This window comes from Vigna unguiculata, chromosome 8 (genome assembly GCF_004118075.2).
Source record: "Vigna unguiculata cultivar IT97K-499-35 chromosome 8, ASM411807v1, whole genome shotgun sequence".
Taxonomy (NCBI): domain Eukaryota; kingdom Viridiplantae; phylum Streptophyta; class Magnoliopsida; order Fabales; family Fabaceae; genus Vigna; species Vigna unguiculata.
Window position 1 is genome coordinate 34445780 of NC_040286.1, and position 19212 is coordinate 34464991.

Genomic DNA, 19212 nt, shown 5'->3' on the forward strand with positions numbered 1-19212 from the left:
GGACTTTATTTATTTGCTAGTTTATCACACATTTATTTGCTAAGAAAAAGAGGACTTTTTACCATAGCTATGACAACTTTTTTAACAAATTTTACAAAATTAGATAGGTTTTAGAAAATAAAAATCCAAAATGTATTTCAAAACACGATTTTAAATAAAAAAGCCATATTTTAAAACACTGCTTTATAATTTATCTGTTTGGTTTAAAAGAAGAAAGCATTATTTTTAAATATGACTTTTGAAATTTTTATTTTAATATTCGAAAAACTAAAATCATGTTTTATGTTTTACAAACCTTATTTATGTATTTTATTTATTTTAAAATCTAACCCTACTTTTTTTATCATCAATGGAGAGTATAGACGCAACGAAAGAAAAAAGTAATTAATTGTGGTTGAATTGTTTAAATTTTTCAGAAACTATCATTATTTTTTCTTTCTTTGTTTTTATGTTGTGTTAACCCAAAAAAAAAACTTCAAACATACAAAACTCATAAAAAGAGTGAATTTTTATCATTTTACCTTTGGCCTACCCTAATATAATATCCGCCATAAAAGGCAAAAAAAAAAAAACTCAAGTTTCTTATTCTTATAAATAATCCAAATTTAAAAGGTTAATAAAAAATATAAGATAATTTAAATATACATTTTTTCATTAGTACAATTAAAGAAAGTAAGTCACAAAATAAAAAGACCATTTATGACGTATTTAACGAATCAAATTAAACTCAATCTCCTTTATGACTTAGCAACAGGAAGTCAACCTAACCTAAAAGCCAACAAAGTTTTTATGATGCAACTTCCTCTCTTTTTCCACAGCCTTCATTATCAGTTCCATTTGAAATAGTATTCTTGTGGTCAATGATTATGGCAACACCACTGCTTAAAATATAAAAAATAAAAATTGAAACTTTTCTTAGCGTTTAGCCTGGGTCATGTTGAATACTATCCGTCTTCTACTGCTCAAAACAAATAATTTATTTCTTAGAATAATACACATTTCATGTCTCCATGGAAATGTTTTTCTTCTCTCTTTCTACCTGCTATTTATAATTTTATTTTACACTGTTTTTCATTTCAATTATTTTTCTCTCGTTTATATAATTTCCAAGCTAAAAAAAACAGTTGCGTGTGTGGAGGGTTCGTTATCCAACCACATAAGCCACGGAATCTTGCATTTTGTCTGAAGTCAAACTACATCTATCTTCCAACTTGTACAATTCAACATCGTAGCAGAAAAGAACAAGACATGTTCATACTTACTTCACACTCTACAGAAGAACTACAAAGAAATCCAGCTCATTATTAAAATGGTGTTTTTTTACCCGAAAGAACAATCATTCAAAGTGAACATTAATGTGAATCACAGTAAAAATAAGCACAGCATTTCAAAGGTGGAAAATTCCAAAAACAAAACGAGTTTGACTGGGTCTCCACCCCATTCCATACGCTTTTGGTTTGGAACACAAAAAATTGAAACTTGATAACACACAGTAACGCGTTCTTTGAATTTAAGCTCAACACACCCTCCAAATCAAGAAAGCTCTCATCTTTTTCTTTTTCTTCAACACGCAAAAATGGCCACCGGGGCGTGGCCCGTAGCCGCCGTAACACTGGTGCTTCTCCTCTGTTCCTCCATCCCAAAATCTGAATCCCAACAAGAGTACGTCAACAACAAACAACTAAATTGCTCCAATCACGATACCAACGCCACAAGTGGCAACCTCTGCAACAGTGTTCCATCATGCATCTCCTACCTCACCTTCAAATCTTCCCCAGATTACAACAGCCCTGTCTCCATATCTTACCTCCTCAACTCCAACACCACCGTCACTGCCGCCGCAAACAATATCACCGACGTCCAATCCATCCCCGTCGACACCCTCATCACCATCCCCATCAACTGCTCCTGCTCGGGCCTCTACTATCAGCACAACGCCTCTTACACCATCAAAATACAGGGCGAAACCTACTTCCTCATCGCCAACAACACATACCAGTCCCTCACCACGTGTCAGGCTCTCATGGCCCAAAACACCTACGGCGAACGTGACCTCGTTGCGGGTCTCAACCTCAACGTTCCTCTCAGGTGTGCCTGCCCCACCCAGAAACAGAGCGAAGCAGGGTTCAAGTACTTGCTCACTTACTTGGTCTCTAAAGGAGAAACGGTTTCTTCCATCGCTGAAATTTTTGGTGTTGACCAGCAGAGCATCCTCGAAGCAAACGAGCTTTCTAATCCCTCTATTTACTACTTCACACCGATTTCAGTTCCTTTAAAAACAGAGCCGCCAACGAATTTACTGAGAGCAGCGGCTCCCCCGAACGACTCCCCGTCACCGCCGCCCCCGGCGGCGGAGGGAGACTCGGACTCTTCCAAGAAATGGGTCATTATCGGAATCGTGGTTGGGGTTGTTGTGCTGCTTCTTGTCTGCGCTGCTCTGTTTTTCTTCTGTTTCTATCGGCAGCGACGGGTACAATCGCCATCGCCGACTCCGCCAGCTAAGGCTTTCTCGGGCCCCACCCACAAACAGAGTGAAGAAATGACTCTTCCGACGACGCAGTCGTGGTCTCTTTCTTCGGAAGGGATTCGCTACGCGATCGAGTCGTTGAGCGTGTACAAGTTTGACGAGTTGCAGAAGGCTACGGGGTTCTTCAGTGAAGAGAACAAAATCAAGGGTTCTGTTTATAGGGCTTCTTTCAAGGGTGATTATGCTGCGGTTAAGATTCTCAAAGGGGATGTGTCGGGCGAGATCAACATTCTCAAGAGGATTAACCACTTCAATATTATAAGATTGTCAGGTTTTTGTGTTCACAAAGGTGACACCTATCTTGTGTACGAGTTTGCCGAGAATGATTCTCTCGAAAATTGGCTGCACAGTGTTAATAAGAAATACGAGAATTCGGTGTCTCTGAGTTGGGTGCAGAGGGTTCATATTGCTCATGACGTTGCTGACGCGCTGAATTACCTTCATAACTATACCAATCCTCCTCATGTGCATAAGAATTTGAAGAGTGGGAACGTGCTTTTGGATGGGAATTTCAGGGCAAAGGTTTCGAATTTTGGGTTGGCGAGAACGGTGGAGGGTGAAGGGGATGAAGGGGGATTTCAATTGACAAGGCATGTGGTGGGGACTCAAGGGTACATGTCACCGGAGTACATTGAGAATGGTTTGATTACTCCAAAGATGGATGTTTTCGCGTTTGGGGTTGTGCTTTTGGAGCTTCTTTCAGGGAGAGAGGCTGTTGGTGGGAGTAAGAATGGTGCTGGGGAGCAGATGCTGTCGGTGACTGTGAATCAGGTGCTTGAAGGAGACAACGTTAAAGAGAAACTTCGAGGTTTCATGGATCCAAATCTGAGAGATGAATATCCATTGGAACTGGCTTATTCCATGGCTGAACTTGCCAAACGCTGTGTTGCTCGTGACCTCAATGCAAGACCACAGATTTCCGAGGTTTTCATGACTTTGTCCAAGGTTCAATCCTCTACGATGGATTGGGATCCCTCTGATGAGCTTGAACGGTCTAGATCTGTCAGCCAAATCTCTGATAGCAGATAGATGAGGAACTTGGTGTTATGGTATTGTCAATAGCTTCAATGGAATAAAGAGTTTTTAAAATTTTGAATTCTTTGGCCTGTTCTGTATCACATGGACTGATGGCTGCTACAACGAATTAAAGTCCATACTTACACATTCCGACATATCATTCTTTAACATATTTGGTGTCTCAATAAATGATGTTGTCTCGTTTGTTAATGATGATATTGATATCAAATACGACTACTGAAAATAATTCAGCTAGGACTAAAAAGCAAGGATTTCAACTTGTATGTTTTCTATTTCTTTTCGTGGAATATTGTTTTACTTCAGAGTAACAGAATGTGAAACGTGAACATTGGAATTTTTTTGGTTTATTATTGAGCCTTTGATTCCAGATGCATATAAGTGCATGATGCACGGCTTCTTCATATTTATATGACAACGTAATTTGTTTACGTATGATCTGGAAACTACTGTTTTTGTTTTAATTTATATTTGATCGGGCTTCCTTGACCTGAGTTACCTATTGAATTTTCGTAATAGAAAAATAGAATTGAACAAACAAATCGTGTTTCTGATGTTATATTCCAATCCAACAGGTTATTGGTTATTTCAATTTTTTAATTGTTTGACCTCTGCGGACTTCAAGCGTTTTGGTTTTGATTGTCAATTTAGCCTCCAGAAAGATCTGTTTATTGCTTTCTTTCATTATAAGTTATGTGCTGTTGTCTAATTCTCATCGACTGATTTCTCTTCCTTAAAGAAGGATATTTCAGACATGCTCAACCAACAGAAATTGATAGTTGGAGCGAATAAACTTTTGGTATTCATACCCAAAGTGTTTCTAAATGGTCAGATTTGATTTTTAGCAACATTTTAGTTGCACATGAGTAATGCTTTGAGAACATAGAAAGCAGAGTTCAAGGTAACAATTTGTGAATATACTTGACTATAGAAGATGTCTGCACAAATTGAAAACTAAAATTAGGGAATTCCGTATCATTGATCTAATCCCTAAGTCTTTGTCCTTCCAAACCAAGATGAACACGTTCCGAATGCAGCAAATATTGTCAAAGCCAAGATGGAACAACATCTACAGTCAGATTGAAAAATAATGTCATCATACAACATGAAGACCAAGTTAATGGTCAGCATCTACTTTGAACAAGTAATCAAAAATTATATACTTAGAAGCCTTTTATATAAAATATTAATCTCAAATTGATTCAATTTGCATACTAATTGAATATCCTGTTATTTGTAGGTTTTAAATGTTTAATATTTGTTTAGATACACGAAGAGGAACTAAATTCTTTCCAAGAAATGTTTCTTTTTTCTGTTTTACCGATACAAGAGCAGCTGGATTAGAGGCTGCAATTGGAGAAACAATTTAACATATACCTGAAATAAACTATTAGGAAGGCTAACTCAACCGAGAAGGCAGTTGATGATGGAGAAAAGGAGGTTGGATACTTCGTGTTCATGCGTGTTGACTTGGAATGTGAAAATTCAGGATGCAAAATTCTAAGCTCATAGCCCCATACCCAATTTAACAAAGCAGACTTTCGTCTTTATTTGATCAAACCTGCCCAAAACATCAAAATTGAGAATAATTTCTATCTCCAATATACAAACAAACTCTGTAACTTTGATGCTACTTGAGTTATTTCATTTTAAAAAAAATAATTGCTTCTACTTTTTCAGACTTCTTAGCCTACCCAAAGTTGTATTTACCCTTCTTTTTCTTTAACATAATTTAGTTTACCTCCTCATAGCAAAACCAAGGCAATTAAGCAACAACTTAGGAAAGGATCAAATGTACGTAGTAGAAAAGTAACACTACACAACCTGGGTTGTTACAACATATGGTATCAACTAAAAGTTGCCTCCTGTCAATGAAACAAGTAGAATATGTGTACTACTATATTCATTTTCCTGGTTAGCAATCAAAGATTTCATATAATTAAGGATCTCAAATTAATCTAGACACGTCTACTCAATGAAAGAGAATCCTGATCCACCAAATACAGCAAATGTGGTAAGCCACACAGCCTTATGAGTCTATATTCAACTAGTATGCAACCTTTTTACTGGTCGGTGTGTGTGAGTCTGAAGAGGGAAGGGTGCAAACTGATTCTTATCCAACGCAATCCCATATCATCAAGAACAATAAAAAATAATGTTGATCACAGCATTATGCAAACGAAGGAAGGATGCCAACTCAATTCAATATTATAAAACGATAAACAAAAAGAGCAGGTTAAAAACATCAAACACATCAACAGTCACTTCTCAAATTTTCTCCTCTCAATTATTTTTTCTGAGACTGCAATTTCCTATCAAAATAGTATGCTAATAAAAAAACGAGTTACAACTACCAGGCCACTCACTTAACCTGAAACAGTGAACTATGTTTACGCTACTGCAGTAATGCTCTCACTCTCCACAACCTCCTTCTCCATCTCCTTGACAGCTCGAATCAAACCCCTCGTGATGCCCTTGAGATGCAAACCATTCTCTTTCATTTCTTCAAGTAGCTTTTCCGCCATTTCCCAATCCAAAGCCTTCAAGCAGAGAGACTGTATCAACTTCTCATACTCATCCACACTGGGGCGAACGCCATAATTTTTCATCTCTGAGAACAACTTCAAGGCCTCATCAAACCGTTCCAATTTGCAATATCCACGAATCAAGGTGTGAAACATCATGGGACCCAACTTAACATGCTTCTTTTTCGCTTCTTCCATGATTTTCCGAGCCTCTTCCATCTCCCCACCATTTGAATAAGCACTAGCAAGAGCAGTATAAGTGTACACATCCGGTCTCAAACCCCTACTTTCCATCAGCTTCATCGTCTCCAAAGCTTTCCCAATTTCCCCAGCCCTTGAATAAGCTGTGACAATAAAATTGAAAACATCATTCCCAGGTGGCGGCCCATCCTTAATCATCTTCACCAATAATTCCTTGGCTTTATCAACTTCCTTAATCCTACACAGTGCCCGAACAACCGCCATAAACGGCTTTATCGCACGCCCCCTCTTCTCCTCAGGGATATCCTCCAGCATCTCCAAAGCCAATTTCACAGTTTCATCTTCTCCACAGAGCTTGCCAACCAAAAAGCTAACCGTACTCATCGGTGGCCGTTTCCCTTTCTCCATTGCCACCACATAAACTCCATGGGCCTCCTTAGCCTTCTTGGCCTTACACAACCAGGACAAAATGGCACCAACTTTCTCGCCATCAGGCACTGCCTGTGCATCAACCATCTTCTCGCAAACCCCACAAGCCCAATCATAAGCACGCCGCCGACAAAGCGCCTCGATTGTGATGTAATACGTGTCTGCATCAGGTACACACTGAAAGGCCTCAAATTTATCGAACACCTCCAATGCAGCCTTCCCTTTCACCAACCTCGAGAAGCAAAGTATCAAGTCGTTGAGAATCCTTACATTGATGATTCCACTCTCCTTCTCTCCAATCTCCTTAACCAAATCCCACAGCGAGTACGCCTCTTTCTTCCTCACATCCTTTCCATATATCGCCAAAACAAGAGACTCCACCATTGGAGTGGTCACCTCCAATGATCTCTCACTCCATGCCCATCTGAAAAACCTTATCAGATTCTCACTCAAAACAAGCGGACTTTCGATTACTTTTGTCACCAATTTCTGATGCAGACTCAAATCCATATCATCCAAACACGACTCAAAGGACCCATCAGCACTGGTTTGAAGAAGACGCAGCACACTCTCCAACTTGTCCACGTCAACCTCGTACTTGTCTCCCTCTGCATCGTACGCGTCTCCTTCTGCGTAAGTGTCTCCTTCTTCTACGCGATGTCTGTCACCGCCGTTTTCTGAAGAATCCGGTGAGAGCTCATCATCGAGGGTGAGTGTGGAATCAGTGGCGAAAAATCGAGGGTTGTTGAGAATTTGGGGGAAACTTGATTTGGGGATTTTAGAAAAGCTAGGGTTAGAGATGCGTTGGTGAATTGATGAGCAATTGCGAGCACCAGCTACGGCACGTGTTACTCGTGCAAGTATCCGCGTCCACATTCTTCTTCTTCTGGAGAATGTGTTAATGTGAAGCTTCTTCCTCCTCCTTCTTCTTCCTCTTCCTCGTCTTCACTGAAAATGAAACCTAAAACTATGAACTTTCATGCGTCTTTACATTATTACGACGCCGTTTTCAACCACTTCGCCTATTCCTTCCATAACGCGCTTAAACCCTGCGGCCATTTGTACAATTCTTTTTCAAAAATGGTAAATATCGAGAATTGAGAATCCGATCAAAATATTTTAAATTTTTAAATAAATATTTAATATTGTTAAATACTTATTTAATAAATAATAATTTTAATTGTTTAACATATAACATATATTAAAAATTAATATTATAAAGAATTATTCTAACATGTAATGTAATGGACGAATTATTCCATCACCACTTTATGCATTATTGTTAAATAAATAATTTAAAGGGAAGAAAATGAGCACCTTTATTGCACTCCAAAATTAAGATATAACATATTACAATTTACAAAGAGCAAAAAGATGTTTTACTATTTGATAAAAACAATAACTATATTTTTTTGGTGAATATAAAATTAGTAAATGTATCAACACGTAGTTGTAAATTCCCATCTTACCAAAAATAAATTACCAGATGTTGGTAAAAAGTGGTAAAATTTGATATTTTATTCAAAATTTATTATATTTAAGTATTTATTGAAAAATATGATTGAAGGATTATATCTCATTACAGGTAATGAGTTATGTTCTCTAACCAATATTGTTGACCGGTGAAATGATATTTATTTTACTTTAATAATTAAGATAAAAACAGTTGCATTTAAAATTTCAAATAATTTAATATATGTCCCATAAATTAATATTATTATTTCTTACAAAGAAAATAAAAAAAAAATCACTGATTTGTTGAATTTTATATTTAAAAAAAAAATCAAACATTATACTTGTTATTTATATTTGTTATTGTAGTGATGAATTTGACACAATTTTTTTGTATTTGAACTTTTAACCTAGTGTTGGTAATATACCATCACAATTAAAGTAGAATGTGTTGTATATAAGCATCACTAGCTAGGGTTCTTAATGTGCATTTGGAATGTGGTGCACATAAGTATAAAGTGGTTGTTCTAGTTTTGGGCTTTTGAAGTTAGATTCTTTCAAGCAGACTTCTTTTTCCACCCCATGGTTTCTTCGTGTATCACCATGGTGCGTCTAAAAGATGAATATGCCCTTAATCTCTCATATCTTTCTACTTTAGGGTCGTCGTTCTTCCTTTGTCTCTTTATGTCACTCTTCCTTTGGTTTTATATATTTTATTTTTCACGCCTTTTCCAAGTAGAAAAACTCAATATATCGTATTGCGTTCTGATAAAAGTATTTCTAGTTTTCAAGAATATTTTTTGGATTCTACAAGTTGAAAGTTTCTTTTACGCAAAAAAAAAAAAAGGACATCTGTATTCTGCAATTCAAAAACTTCTTTTATGAAAACATACTAGTTTTGAATTGTGTATTGGTATTCTATGTGAGTTGTCCAATCTATCTAAAGTGAAATATTTAAACTTGCAACTCTTATAATTGTTTACAATGATCGGAAATTGTTTCTTTAAAACATTTGATGTCTGCTTAATTACATTCTTTAATGAAGCATGATAAAGGTTGGACAACACTTTCAGATTTTGGGGCTTCTTCTAGGAGTACTCTTTCAGATAATATCTGACATTATAATATGATGTTAATATATGTGATTTTAACATAAATCCAACATCCTCGAGGTAGTATGTGTTTATAATTAGGGTTGACCAATATTATCACTAATTAATATCTTTAATAAGATTTTCAGTTACATTTACTATTCAACTAATTTTGTAGAATAACTAAAAGATCTTCTTGAATAAGTGCATCCTTCAATATTCGTGAATCAGATATTATTTCTTCCTACCAAGTCAATACATAAGTAAATTTCATATTAAAATCACAAGCAACGAAAATATTTTGTGTAAGTTAATCTTTTCTTCCGCGAAAAAGAGGTGTATCCCATCTTACAATGTTAACACGTATGTAAGTGTTATCTATAGTTCCTAAGCAATCCTAAAGGGTAAAAATCGGTCAAGTGTAACTAAAAGTAATACATAACACATATATGAGAAGTTACATATTGATTTAATCATTGTTTACTGTAAAATATGGGTAAAATCAATTGTTGTTGACAACATAATTAAGGATGGACTTTGCTCCCAAATGGTTGAATTAGGAATTTTGCTTCCGACATCATAATTGCATTCAACACATTATGATAGTGACAAGAAATAGTTTTCTAAAATGATGAAAAAAAAGAAAGGAACACTTCTATTCTTCATATTATGTCCAATGATGTGAGGAAATTTAGCCACTTGTCCTTCAACGGTGGATTTCAAAGATGTCATACGAATAATGTAATGTATATTCGATGTAAAGAAACATTTCTATTCTTCATATTATTATGGAACAAAAACTCCAAAACTTTTTCAATTACCAGCCTTCACACATTCAAGGCTTGCGCAACTACGAAAAGAATCGTAAGAGCACCTACTAGTAAGAATTGAACTTTAATTCTAACTTAATCTCACAAAATTAGTTTGTTAGGTGAAGTTTGCATCTACTTATATATTATGAATTGATTTTATTTTTAGTCGATGTGAAATTTCCAACATCATACTTAAAGTACTTAATTTTATTTGTTCTTACGAGTATTAAATTAAATTAAAGTTACCACAAACTTCATCGTCTTTCAGATCATCACCAGCAAAATACTTTATGATATCGGGTTCCATTTAAATGAAATGTGTTCTTATAGATTTGAAATATATGTCTACAAAACTAAAACAATCATGGTTAAAAGAGTAAACGTGATTTGAAAACAATCCTAGTAACAAAAAGAAGCATCGAAGAACATTATTGTGATTAACTGAAGGAAAAAAATAATAAATTATGTGAGAAAAATATACACTATATGATATAGATAAATTATAAATGATAACTAAAAGTTTAAAAACAATGGGTATCTAAATATAATTATTCACCATAAACATCAGAAAAAGAAATTTCCTCCATAACATAGACTTTTGAAAAGCAAGAGTAACCACATTTGAAAATTGAATGGTTCCACAGGATTTCCATATCTTCATTGCCTTAATTAGCATTCATATTTCACTTTCATAAAAAAAAAGGAAGATTCAATGTTTTATAAACCTAAGATGCAATAAATAAGCACAACTACTTTAATTAACGAACTAATACATTCCTACATGCATCCATAAATATAAAAAATATTTATAATTTTTTAATAATACATCATAGTTTGATGGAATAATATTAACCTACAAAATATACGAGAAAAGAATATATTATGCTAGTAATAAAGAAATATAAATGACCATTATTACTTTGATCATACTTCACAAGTCAAAATTTATGAATTCTATTTACAGAATCACCCAACTCAAACTCCTATATTTTTCACTGCAGTAACATGGTTTTAAATTTTAACATGTCTCGTGAATAAACTTCACGAAGCCGATTTAAGTTAACCTCGAACCTTGCCAGAGAGAATCTCTGCAACTTAAATTTACTGGCAATGGCGCAGCCAATGCATGTTAAAAATTAACTGCTTGTACAGTGAAAATTTTGAAATCCTCAGGGCTAAAAACATTGACCAGTCTTTGATCTCAAATTTCCTCATCCACATATCCTGCATGGAGTCACCTCCTTTTCCTTCTCTGTGGTGTTGCTGTAAAATTCAATTCAGGTAAAGTATAAATTTCATCTGTTTTTCTTGTAAACATAGAACTTTTACCTGTGATGAATGAACTCTACGAAAAAGAGAGAAACTAGTTTTTTTTAATGAAGTAAAGTGCAGGTGTTGCTTGATTCATATTTCTCAGAATACAGAGTTGATGAAGTGAAAATACAAGTTGTTATCATCTTTGTCAGGTATTGGAGGGAACTTGAAGTTCTGTTGTGTCACGAAATTGATTTATCACTACTTTCTCTTGTGGCCCTTTCGATGACCATCAATGTTGAAAGTGACAAATATCATAAGAAACATTCAAAGGGTCGTCTTTAGTTGCTGCATGTTGCTGCACACAATTCACTTCATCCACATATTGTCTCAGCCAACTTAGTAACAGTAGCAATAGCAGCTTCTTGCACGCACCATGCAATCACATTCAATCATTTTTCAGAAATTCAAACTAAATATTAAACACACATTACTTTATAACATTAACGTGTATATATATATATATGTCAGAATACTTTATTTCAATAATAATTAGACTTTGTTTTTATTAACTCGTGCAAGTTTAAGGTGAGGGATTCTTGCCCGGAACTTGGGTCAAAGGTAGGGTCTCAAATTTAATGATAGCATTTTATGTGAAACTTACAGGTAATATACCAATTTCTTTTTCTTTTTATATGTGTAATAGAATAATGATATAATCTGCTGCAATTCACCCTCATGTGTGTTTAAACATTAGAGATGAAATATGAGATAGTGAAAAGGAAATTAAAAGAAAAGGAACTTGTTTAAATTAAGTGAAAGAAGGATTAAAATCAGTGATTTATTACATTGCCAAACTGAATATGTCTTCACCCATTTGTTTTTCTCTTTCAAACCAAACACATTAAAATATCTACTTTCACGTTTTTTCCGTTTGTTTCTCTTGTCAGTGTCCTTTCTCTCTATTGAACAAATGTTAATTTTTTTTCCTTTTAACCTTGCACTTACGGGTCTTAAATGGAATTCAACGACCTGAATTGAATCTGACTTAAACCACTTTAAACTAAAAAACTTAAAGATAATAATGAATTTAAGAGTATTACATTTTGTATACACAGTATACATTTTAATTTTATAAGATGTTTAAACTTCTCATTTCTAGACTTTTCTCTAAATTAACAAATTTTATTATACTTTAACTTTTAAGAAAAATTTGACTCCAACTCCAATTTGTAAAGTATTGTAGAATCAAGCATATTGGATTGTTTATGAAAGTTACCAACAATTTTTTTATGTCAATGGGAGTGCTCTCATTTATTACGAAAATTGATATTCGATTCAAAAACTAAATGGCAGAAAACAAGTCGTAATGGCAGAAAACAAAGTCGTGTGGATCCACAGGAATTGTGTTAGATTCGCACTACTTGTCTTCTGTCTTGTTATTTTTGGATCGAGTTGATTTTCATAATAAATGGAACAAACCGGAAAAAAAAAAACCGGTACCACCAGACAACAGTTCAGTCACTCATGTGCACATAATATCATCTGTGCCGTTTTGATTGTTTTGATTGTGTGATTGCAGTTGGTCGGTCCCATTTTGCTTTGTGCAAACCTTGCCTTTGGTCTATACATACTCAAGAGGGTGTAGTGTCGTGATTGCAGATTCATAAGGAGCATTTTTTCCTTTACTAAATGTGTAAATTGCAGTAGGTGATGAAGTATACCAATGCATTTAGTCTCTGGCTTCTAGAACAGATACACCAAAGCTTTTCAACAAGAACTACTGTTAAAGTTTTCTGCTGCAACAAACAAACGTGCCTGAATCCACCTTCTTCCAATTAACTGTTCGCATGACACGGTAAAATACTTTACCAAGCATCATGAGGATCTGTAGAAATGGATTTGCACATGCTTTTCTTTTTCAGTTTGTTCATCATAAAAGTGACTTTGTGATGGCACATTTGGAGTGGCTAGACTGTTCTATCACTTTCCAAGTGTTGTTTTCATTAGGCGAGTACGGTCTTTAGCCACACAACGAAGGATAGCCTATAAAACTCCAAAGCAACCAGACACAAACTTTGCACATTCAGCATTTCAGGCCACACAACTCATCAAGTGGACCTATTGTAAACTAGTCCTTATCATTTTCGTCCTTGCCATGACATACCTAACTCTACATTTCCTCACCACTACTATTTAGAAACTCTTGGAGCTGAAACACTCACACCACATTCAACTCTCTGCAGATATTCCTCCAACAAAACATAAAACATGGTGTTAACTTCTTTTCCTAGAACTTTGTTTATTGTTCAAAGCTTGTTTTATACTTTGTGGATGATTTTTCACTTTTTCCCCTCTGCTGTTTACAGGTTCTAGTTGCAAGTCATGGAGAGGAGGAAAATGGGGCAGAAGGCATTGCTGCTGTGGATTTTCGAGGCCATCCAGTAGACAAGACAAAAACTGGAGGATGGCTAGCAGCAGGGCTCATCTTAGGTTCATGTCCATAGAAATTGGAGTCATTTTCTCAAGGATGAACCTAATTTGGCTAAAAAAATCTCTTTTTTTATGCAGGTACTGAACTGGCAGAAAGAATATGTGTGATGGGCATAGCCATGAATTTAGTGACCTACTTGGTTGGAGATTTGAATCTCCCTTCAGCTGATTCTGCAACCATAGTTACCAATGTTATGGGAACTCTCAACCTTCTTGGCCTTCTTGGTGGCTTCCTTGCTGATGCCAAACTTGGCAGATACCTCACTGTTGCCATATCTGCAACCATAGCTGCTGTGGTATGTTAAAAGATTTGCATATTTTGATACGCTCAATAGTCACTTCACTCATTTCTTTGGCTTTTAAGCACACTAAGGCAACCAATTTTCTCCCTTCCCTTAAGGGAAAGTGGTTTTCAAGTGCAAATAATATAAAATGAATACAAGAATGTTCACTTTTTACTCTAAAAATCTTTGTATCTATACTAGAAGTCCAATTAGTTTTGATGTCACTTCTCCTGGAGCAGGGGGTGAGTTTGTTAACTGTGGCTACCACCATTCCTAGCATGAGGCCCCCCACATGCAGTAGTGTCAGAAAACAACACCATGAATGCATTCAGGCCTCTGGCAAACAATTGGCTTTGCTATATGTAGCACTTTACACTGTAGCAGTTGGTGGTGGAGGAATAAAATCCAATGTCTCAGGTTTTGGATCTGATCAGTTTGATACAAGAGACCCGAAGGAAGAAAGGAGGATGATATTTTTCTTCAACAGGTTTTACTTCTTCATCAGTATTGGGTCCTTGTTTTCTGTAGTTGTCCTGGTGTATGTGCAAGACAACATAGGAAGAGGGTGGGGTTATGGGATTTCAGCAGGTACAATGTTGGTTGCAGTTGCTGTTTTGTTTGCTGGCACGCCATTCTATCGATTCAAGAGGCCACAAGGGAGCCCCTTAACAGTTATATGGAGAGTGCTGTTTTTGGCATGGAAGAACAGGGCTTTTCCTTACCCTTCACAGTACTCCTTTCTCAATGGTTATCTTCAAGCCAAGGTGCCACATACTCAGAGATTCAGGTAAATTTTCTTACCTCTTCTTCAAGCACTCATCATGTGGTTACTAGTGATTTGTATGAACCAAAATAATAACAAGGGTAAGTGTAAAAGTTTTAGATTTTTCTTAAAGAAATGGGTCTCGATACTAACAGTAACCGTAGTTTCCTCATGATTTATACACGGTTGTCTTTCTCTTCAATTATTGCATAGCTAGCAATGTCAAAAGAAATTCTTATTTTGTGTGGTTCTGATAATGATTGCTTACTTTCACGGGATTACTATTTCTATTAATATCTGGGACAACAGGAGTGTTTTCTCATTGTCTCTAGAAAAGGACAAGTTTTACGTTTGATTGAACAGTTTGTCAAAAAGGAATTTGAAAAACGAAAAAAAAAGACGCAGCGTCTGTTGGAATAGTGTTTCTGCTCTTCTTTTTATTATCAAAATTAATGTTGTAAAGTGATTTTCGAAAACTTTTTCAGTAAACATGTTTGGTTTGAGATTCTCCTTCTAGTTCTGCTAATGAAGACGTAATTTCCTCTTCACCCATCTTTGTCACCTTGGGGAACTAGAAAATGATATGCAGATATATCTCTCCCAATCACTCAAATAATAATGCAGACTTTGATCTCTTTTTCCATCGACACGCTGCTCCGTACGTGCTCCACTCAGAGACTAACATCCTTTCAAACAATCACTTTATACAATTAATTTTTGATACAGTAAATAATAATGCAGTTTCAACATAAAATTTATATATATGACTAGAATAGTGTAAGCCACAAGATGAGACATTTGCCTCCTTACCTCCCCAATTATTTAGGCTCTCAAATTTTCTATTATATTCCTTTAATAATTTAACTAAATTATTAGATGAGAACTTTTGTTGAGGATATCAACCTTCATTTTTTTAAATGAAGATATTGCTATAAGCGTATACAAATGAAATTCAGAATCTAATATATATATATATATATATATATATATATATATATATATATATATATATATATATATATATATACACACATTATATCAAAAAAAATTATTATATTTTTAAAAACTGCATTGCTTTCTAAGAGTGATAGCGTAACGGTTCTCATTATCTATACCCAATATTTAGAATTGAAAATTTTAAGGTATGTATAATTTTTATTTCCAATAATATAATTAAATGTAATTGTTATTTCATATATTAAGCGTAATATGTTCGAAATATTTAATACAAACTTTGAAAAATAATATTGTAGTTAAAAATGAATAAATTATATTAACATTCTAGGAAATCCTTGGGAAGTAGTAAAGCGAAAGAAATATTCTAGGAAATAATCCATTGATGTATATCTCCCTTCAAACCCAGTAATCTATAATTGAAATCATATATGAAGGATTTGACATAACTAACGGGCACTTGATCCTACAGGTTCCTTGACAAAGCTGCAATTCTAGATGAGAACAGCTCAAAGGATGAAAACAAAGAAAATCCATGGATAGTTTCCACAGTGACTCAAGTTGAGGAGGTTAAAATGGTAATCAAGCTCCTTCCCATTTGGTCTACATGTATCCTCTTCTGGACAATCTATTCTCAAATGAATACCTTCACCATTGAGCAAGCTACATTCATGAATCGAAAAGTTGGATCCCTAGAAGTTCCAGCAGGATCTCTATCAGCTTTTCTCATAATCACCATTCTCCTCTTTACCTCCCTAAATGAGAAACTCACTGTCCCCTTATCTCGGAAACTCACGCACAATGTTCAGGGTCTCACAAGTCTTCAGAGGGTTGGAATTGGACTATTTTTCTCCATCGTTGCCATGGTGGTAGCTGCAATTGTTGAGAAAGAAAGGAGGGGGAATGCAGTAAAAAACAGTACTACAATAAGCGCCTTTTGGCTGGTACCTCAGTTTTTTCTGGTGGGTGCCGGGGAAGCATTTGCCTATGTTGGACAGCTAGAATTTTTCATTAGGGAGGCTCCAGAGAGAATGAAATCAATGAGCACAGGACTTTTCCTATCTACCCTTTCAATGGGTTATTTTGTCAGTAGCTTACTGGTGTCAATCGTGGACAAGGCAAGTAATAAGAGATGGTTAAGGAGCAATCTGAACAGGGGAAGGCTAGATTACTTCTATTGGTTGCTTGCAGTGCTAGGAGTGCTGAATTTTATATTTTTTCTTGTTCTGTCAACGAGGCATCAGTACAAAGCTCAGCATGGCATACAGCCCAATAACGGTGCAGAAAAAGAGCTTGTGCGTACAAATGATGTGATAGTTGGAGTTGATGGAAAAGAAGAAGCATAGGATACAGTCTTAAAATCTCAATTTGTTTGACCGAATATATGGTGTGGAAGAACTAAACATTATGCCCCGAATTTGTTTATTTTGAGGGATGTGTTACCCTCATTTAACGAGGACAATTGTGATGTACTGTTATGTATTCAAAGATATAAAAAAGACAAACCACATTGTGAGATGTTTCCTGAAGAAAAAAAGCAATTATGAGATGAAATGTAAATTATTCCTTGACTGAAAATATAAATAAATTAACCACTCTAGGCAGGTTTTATGAGCAGAAGCCTGAATATGACTAATGTTATCAGTAGGAAACATTACAAAATTATAGATTCAAACTATGACAATACCTTCAAAACAAAAATTGTTCATTGGAGATGAAAGCCTTAAACAATGGCATCGAATAGTTTTAGTAGCAAGAAAATATTATCCTTAAGAACAGAGTAGACTTCATAAAGCATCAGTAAGCGAGGGAGGTTTATGACTTATGACCAGCGGAGGACGTAGAGCTCGGTGCGCTTCCTCCTTCTGTTTGCGGGCCTTGTACATTTCCTCTGTCTCAATAACAACCAACCTCTTGACCTATATTAATTACAGTGTTTAGCAAAGTTAGTATCCACAGGCACAAATAATTTCAAGAAGAAAATAGATTTGGGCAGATCTTGTGCTAAAACCTGTTGGAGCATCCCCCTAACCGTAGGTGTGTTCCATCGCATGACAGTTCGATTGCATTTGCGCAGGCGAAGTGCTTCCAAAGTGCGCCTATGGAGCCTCCTGGTCCCTGGAATACCCCTCACCAAAGTTATGTAGAGATTTGGGCTCCAAGCAATTGGCACGCAAGCCTTGTATGCCTTGAACGCATTCATGCCTTCAGCTTGAAGCCAGAACAGAATTAAGAAAAAAATCAAGTTAATATGACTTTCATTCATTCTCTAACTAGATACACACATTTAACAATTATAATACAAAAATAAATAAAGACGAGTTAACTAAAAATCAGTAAAATTGAGAAAAAAAAAATCAAAAGCTCTCACAATTCATTCAACTGAACATTCGAAATTACGTTATGTAAGCAGAACAGAAAACCTCACCTTGTAAAAATTAAATTGAAGAGACCACCGAAGAGTAACAAAAGTATATTCAAATGAAGTAGTGAAGGAAAGATAATCAGTCCTTCGGAAAAACGTTTTCCACTGAAAGGGAGAACATACAAACACACACATAAATCCACACACACATATATGAAGATGATAATAAAATATTTAAACAGTGACAGTAGCTCAGACATTTCATCGAATAGGTTGTAGGCAAATAAGCAAATAGGTTAAATTCCAAGAATTACACCATCCCGCCAAATACAAGTTATTAACTAGCATTCAATGTATGTAATACGGGAGACTCGATCATAGATACAGAGAAGAACATGATTGTCATAGAGTGGAAAAAAGAGGGAATGGACTAATCAAATAACTAACAAAATAACTACATGCTAAGCATTGAATAGCTTCAGATTAAGAATCAAAATGTAAGAAAAAGAGAGAGAAGAAAAGAAACCTGACCGCTGCCGCTCCAAGTTTTGAGGCAAACAGAGAATTTGTTGGCGTCGGAGAAATCGGAGTCACCAAACTCGTGTTGGAGACTGAACTTGATCTTGGAATTGAATGCAGACTCTGAAAAGCTCTTCCGAGAGGTAGAAGTGGCGGCGGTGGGGAGGAGGATGAGGTTCGTCGTCGACTCACGGGTCTCGCCAAGTGGAGTGGAGGTGAGGAAAGAAGAATCAAAACCAAGACACCGGCGGTGCTTCCAAAGGGTAAAGAAATGAGTCAGCAACGAATGTAGAGCGCTTATGTTATTTTTTTTTTAATAAATTAAAATTTTAATTTTAATATTAAATAAATTTTTTATTTGTCATTTTATTTGTTATATTTGCAATTATATATAATTTATATCAGTATGTACTAGATATTTCACTAGATATATTGTTTAATATATAATCAAATATTTATTTAATATTAATCATATCCATAAAATATAATACAGTATGTGTAATATGTT

General features: G+C 35.4%; 4 protein-coding genes across 9 annotated transcripts; 2 read left to right on the forward strand and 2 right to left on the reverse strand.

Moving 5' to 3' along the window:
- Positions 1-1472: 1472 nt before the first annotated feature.
- Positions 1473-3912, forward strand: LOC114194316 (protein LYK5). Its single transcript, XM_028084455.1, has one exon. It carries the CDS (start codon positions 1577-1579, stop codon positions 3554-3556), a length of 1980 nt encoding a protein of 659 aa, XP_027940256.1. The 5' UTR covers positions 1473-1576; the 3' UTR covers positions 3557-3912.
- A 465-nt stretch (positions 3913-4377) lies between these two features.
- LOC114194317 (pentatricopeptide repeat-containing protein At3g02650, mitochondrial-like) lies at positions 4378-7756 on the reverse strand. Of its 3 annotated transcripts, none has more exons than XR_003606375.1 (3): positions 5934-7756; positions 4940-5123; positions 4378-4631 (listed from the first exon to the last, which is right to left on the reverse strand). XR_003606375.1 is itself a non-coding variant. In XM_028084456.1 (2 exons), the coding sequence occupies exon 1, from the start codon at positions 7591-7593 to the stop codon at positions 5953-5955; it is 1641 nt and encodes a 546-aa protein (XP_027940257.1). In that variant the 5' UTR covers positions 7594-7756; the 3' UTR covers positions 4842-5123; positions 5929-5952. The 3 variants fall into 3 exon arrangements, 1 of the variants encoding a protein (XP_027940257.1); XR_003606374.1 differs by having other exon boundaries at positions 5929-7756; XM_028084456.1 differs by lacking the exon at positions 4378-4631 and having other exon boundaries at positions 4842-5123; positions 5929-7756.
- Positions 7757-13396: 5640 nt separating this feature from the next.
- Positions 13397-17361, forward strand: LOC114194514 (protein NRT1/ PTR FAMILY 6.4). Its single transcript, XM_028084788.1, has 5 exons — positions 13397-13600; positions 13696-13819; positions 13898-14115; positions 14343-14890; positions 16293-17361. Exons 1-5 carry the CDS (start codon positions 13598-13600, stop codon positions 17164-17166), a joined length of 1767 nt encoding a protein of 588 aa, XP_027940589.1. The 5' UTR covers positions 13397-13597; the 3' UTR covers positions 17167-17361.
- Positions 17362-17387: 26 nt separating this feature from the next.
- LOC114194515 (50S ribosomal protein L30) lies at positions 17388-18994 on the reverse strand. Of its 4 annotated transcripts, none has more exons than XM_028084790.1 (4): positions 18712-18988; positions 18249-18350; positions 17832-18031; positions 17388-17739 (listed from the first exon to the last, which is right to left on the reverse strand). In XM_028084790.1, the coding sequence occupies exons 3-4, from the start codon at positions 18021-18023 to the stop codon at positions 17608-17610; spliced, it is 324 nt and encodes a 107-aa protein (XP_027940591.1). In that variant the 5' UTR covers positions 18024-18031; positions 18249-18350; positions 18712-18988; the 3' UTR covers positions 17388-17607. The 4 variants fall into 4 exon arrangements, with proteins under 4 accessions (XP_027940591.1, XP_027940592.1, XP_027940590.1 ...); XM_028084791.1 differs by having other exon boundaries at positions 18717-18834; XM_028084789.1 differs by lacking the exon at positions 18249-18350 and having other exon boundaries at positions 18712-18994.
- Between the last annotated feature and the right edge of the window lie 218 nt (positions 18995-19212).

Excerpts from the sequence above, each read along its gene's own strand:
- LOC114194316 (XM_028084455.1), top strand. The coding sequence starts at position 1,577 with ATGGCCACCGGGGCGTGGCCCGTAGCCGCCGTAACACTGGTGCTTCTC.
- LOC114194317 (XM_028084456.1), bottom strand. The coding sequence starts at position 7,593 with ATGTGGACGCGGATACTTGCACGAGTAACACGTGCCGTAGCTGGTGCT.
- LOC114194514 (XM_028084788.1), top strand. Across the intron at positions 13,820-13,897 it reads AGCAGCAGGGCTCATCTTAG|GTACTGAACTGGCAGAAAGA; the intron begins GTTCATGTCCAT and ends TTTTTTATGCAG. Across the intron at positions 14,891-16,292 it reads CCACATACTCAGAGATTCAG|GTTCCTTGACAAAGCTGCAA; the intron begins GTAAATTTTCTT and ends TTGATCCTACAG.
- LOC114194515 (XM_028084789.1), bottom strand. The coding sequence starts at position 18,023 with ATGAATGCGTTCAAGGCATACAAGGCTTGCGTGCCAATTGCTTGGAGC. Across the intron at positions 17,740-17,831 it reads TTAGGGGGATGCTCCAACAG|GTCAAGAGGTTGGTTGTTAT; the intron begins GTTTTAGCACAA and ends TAATTAATATAG.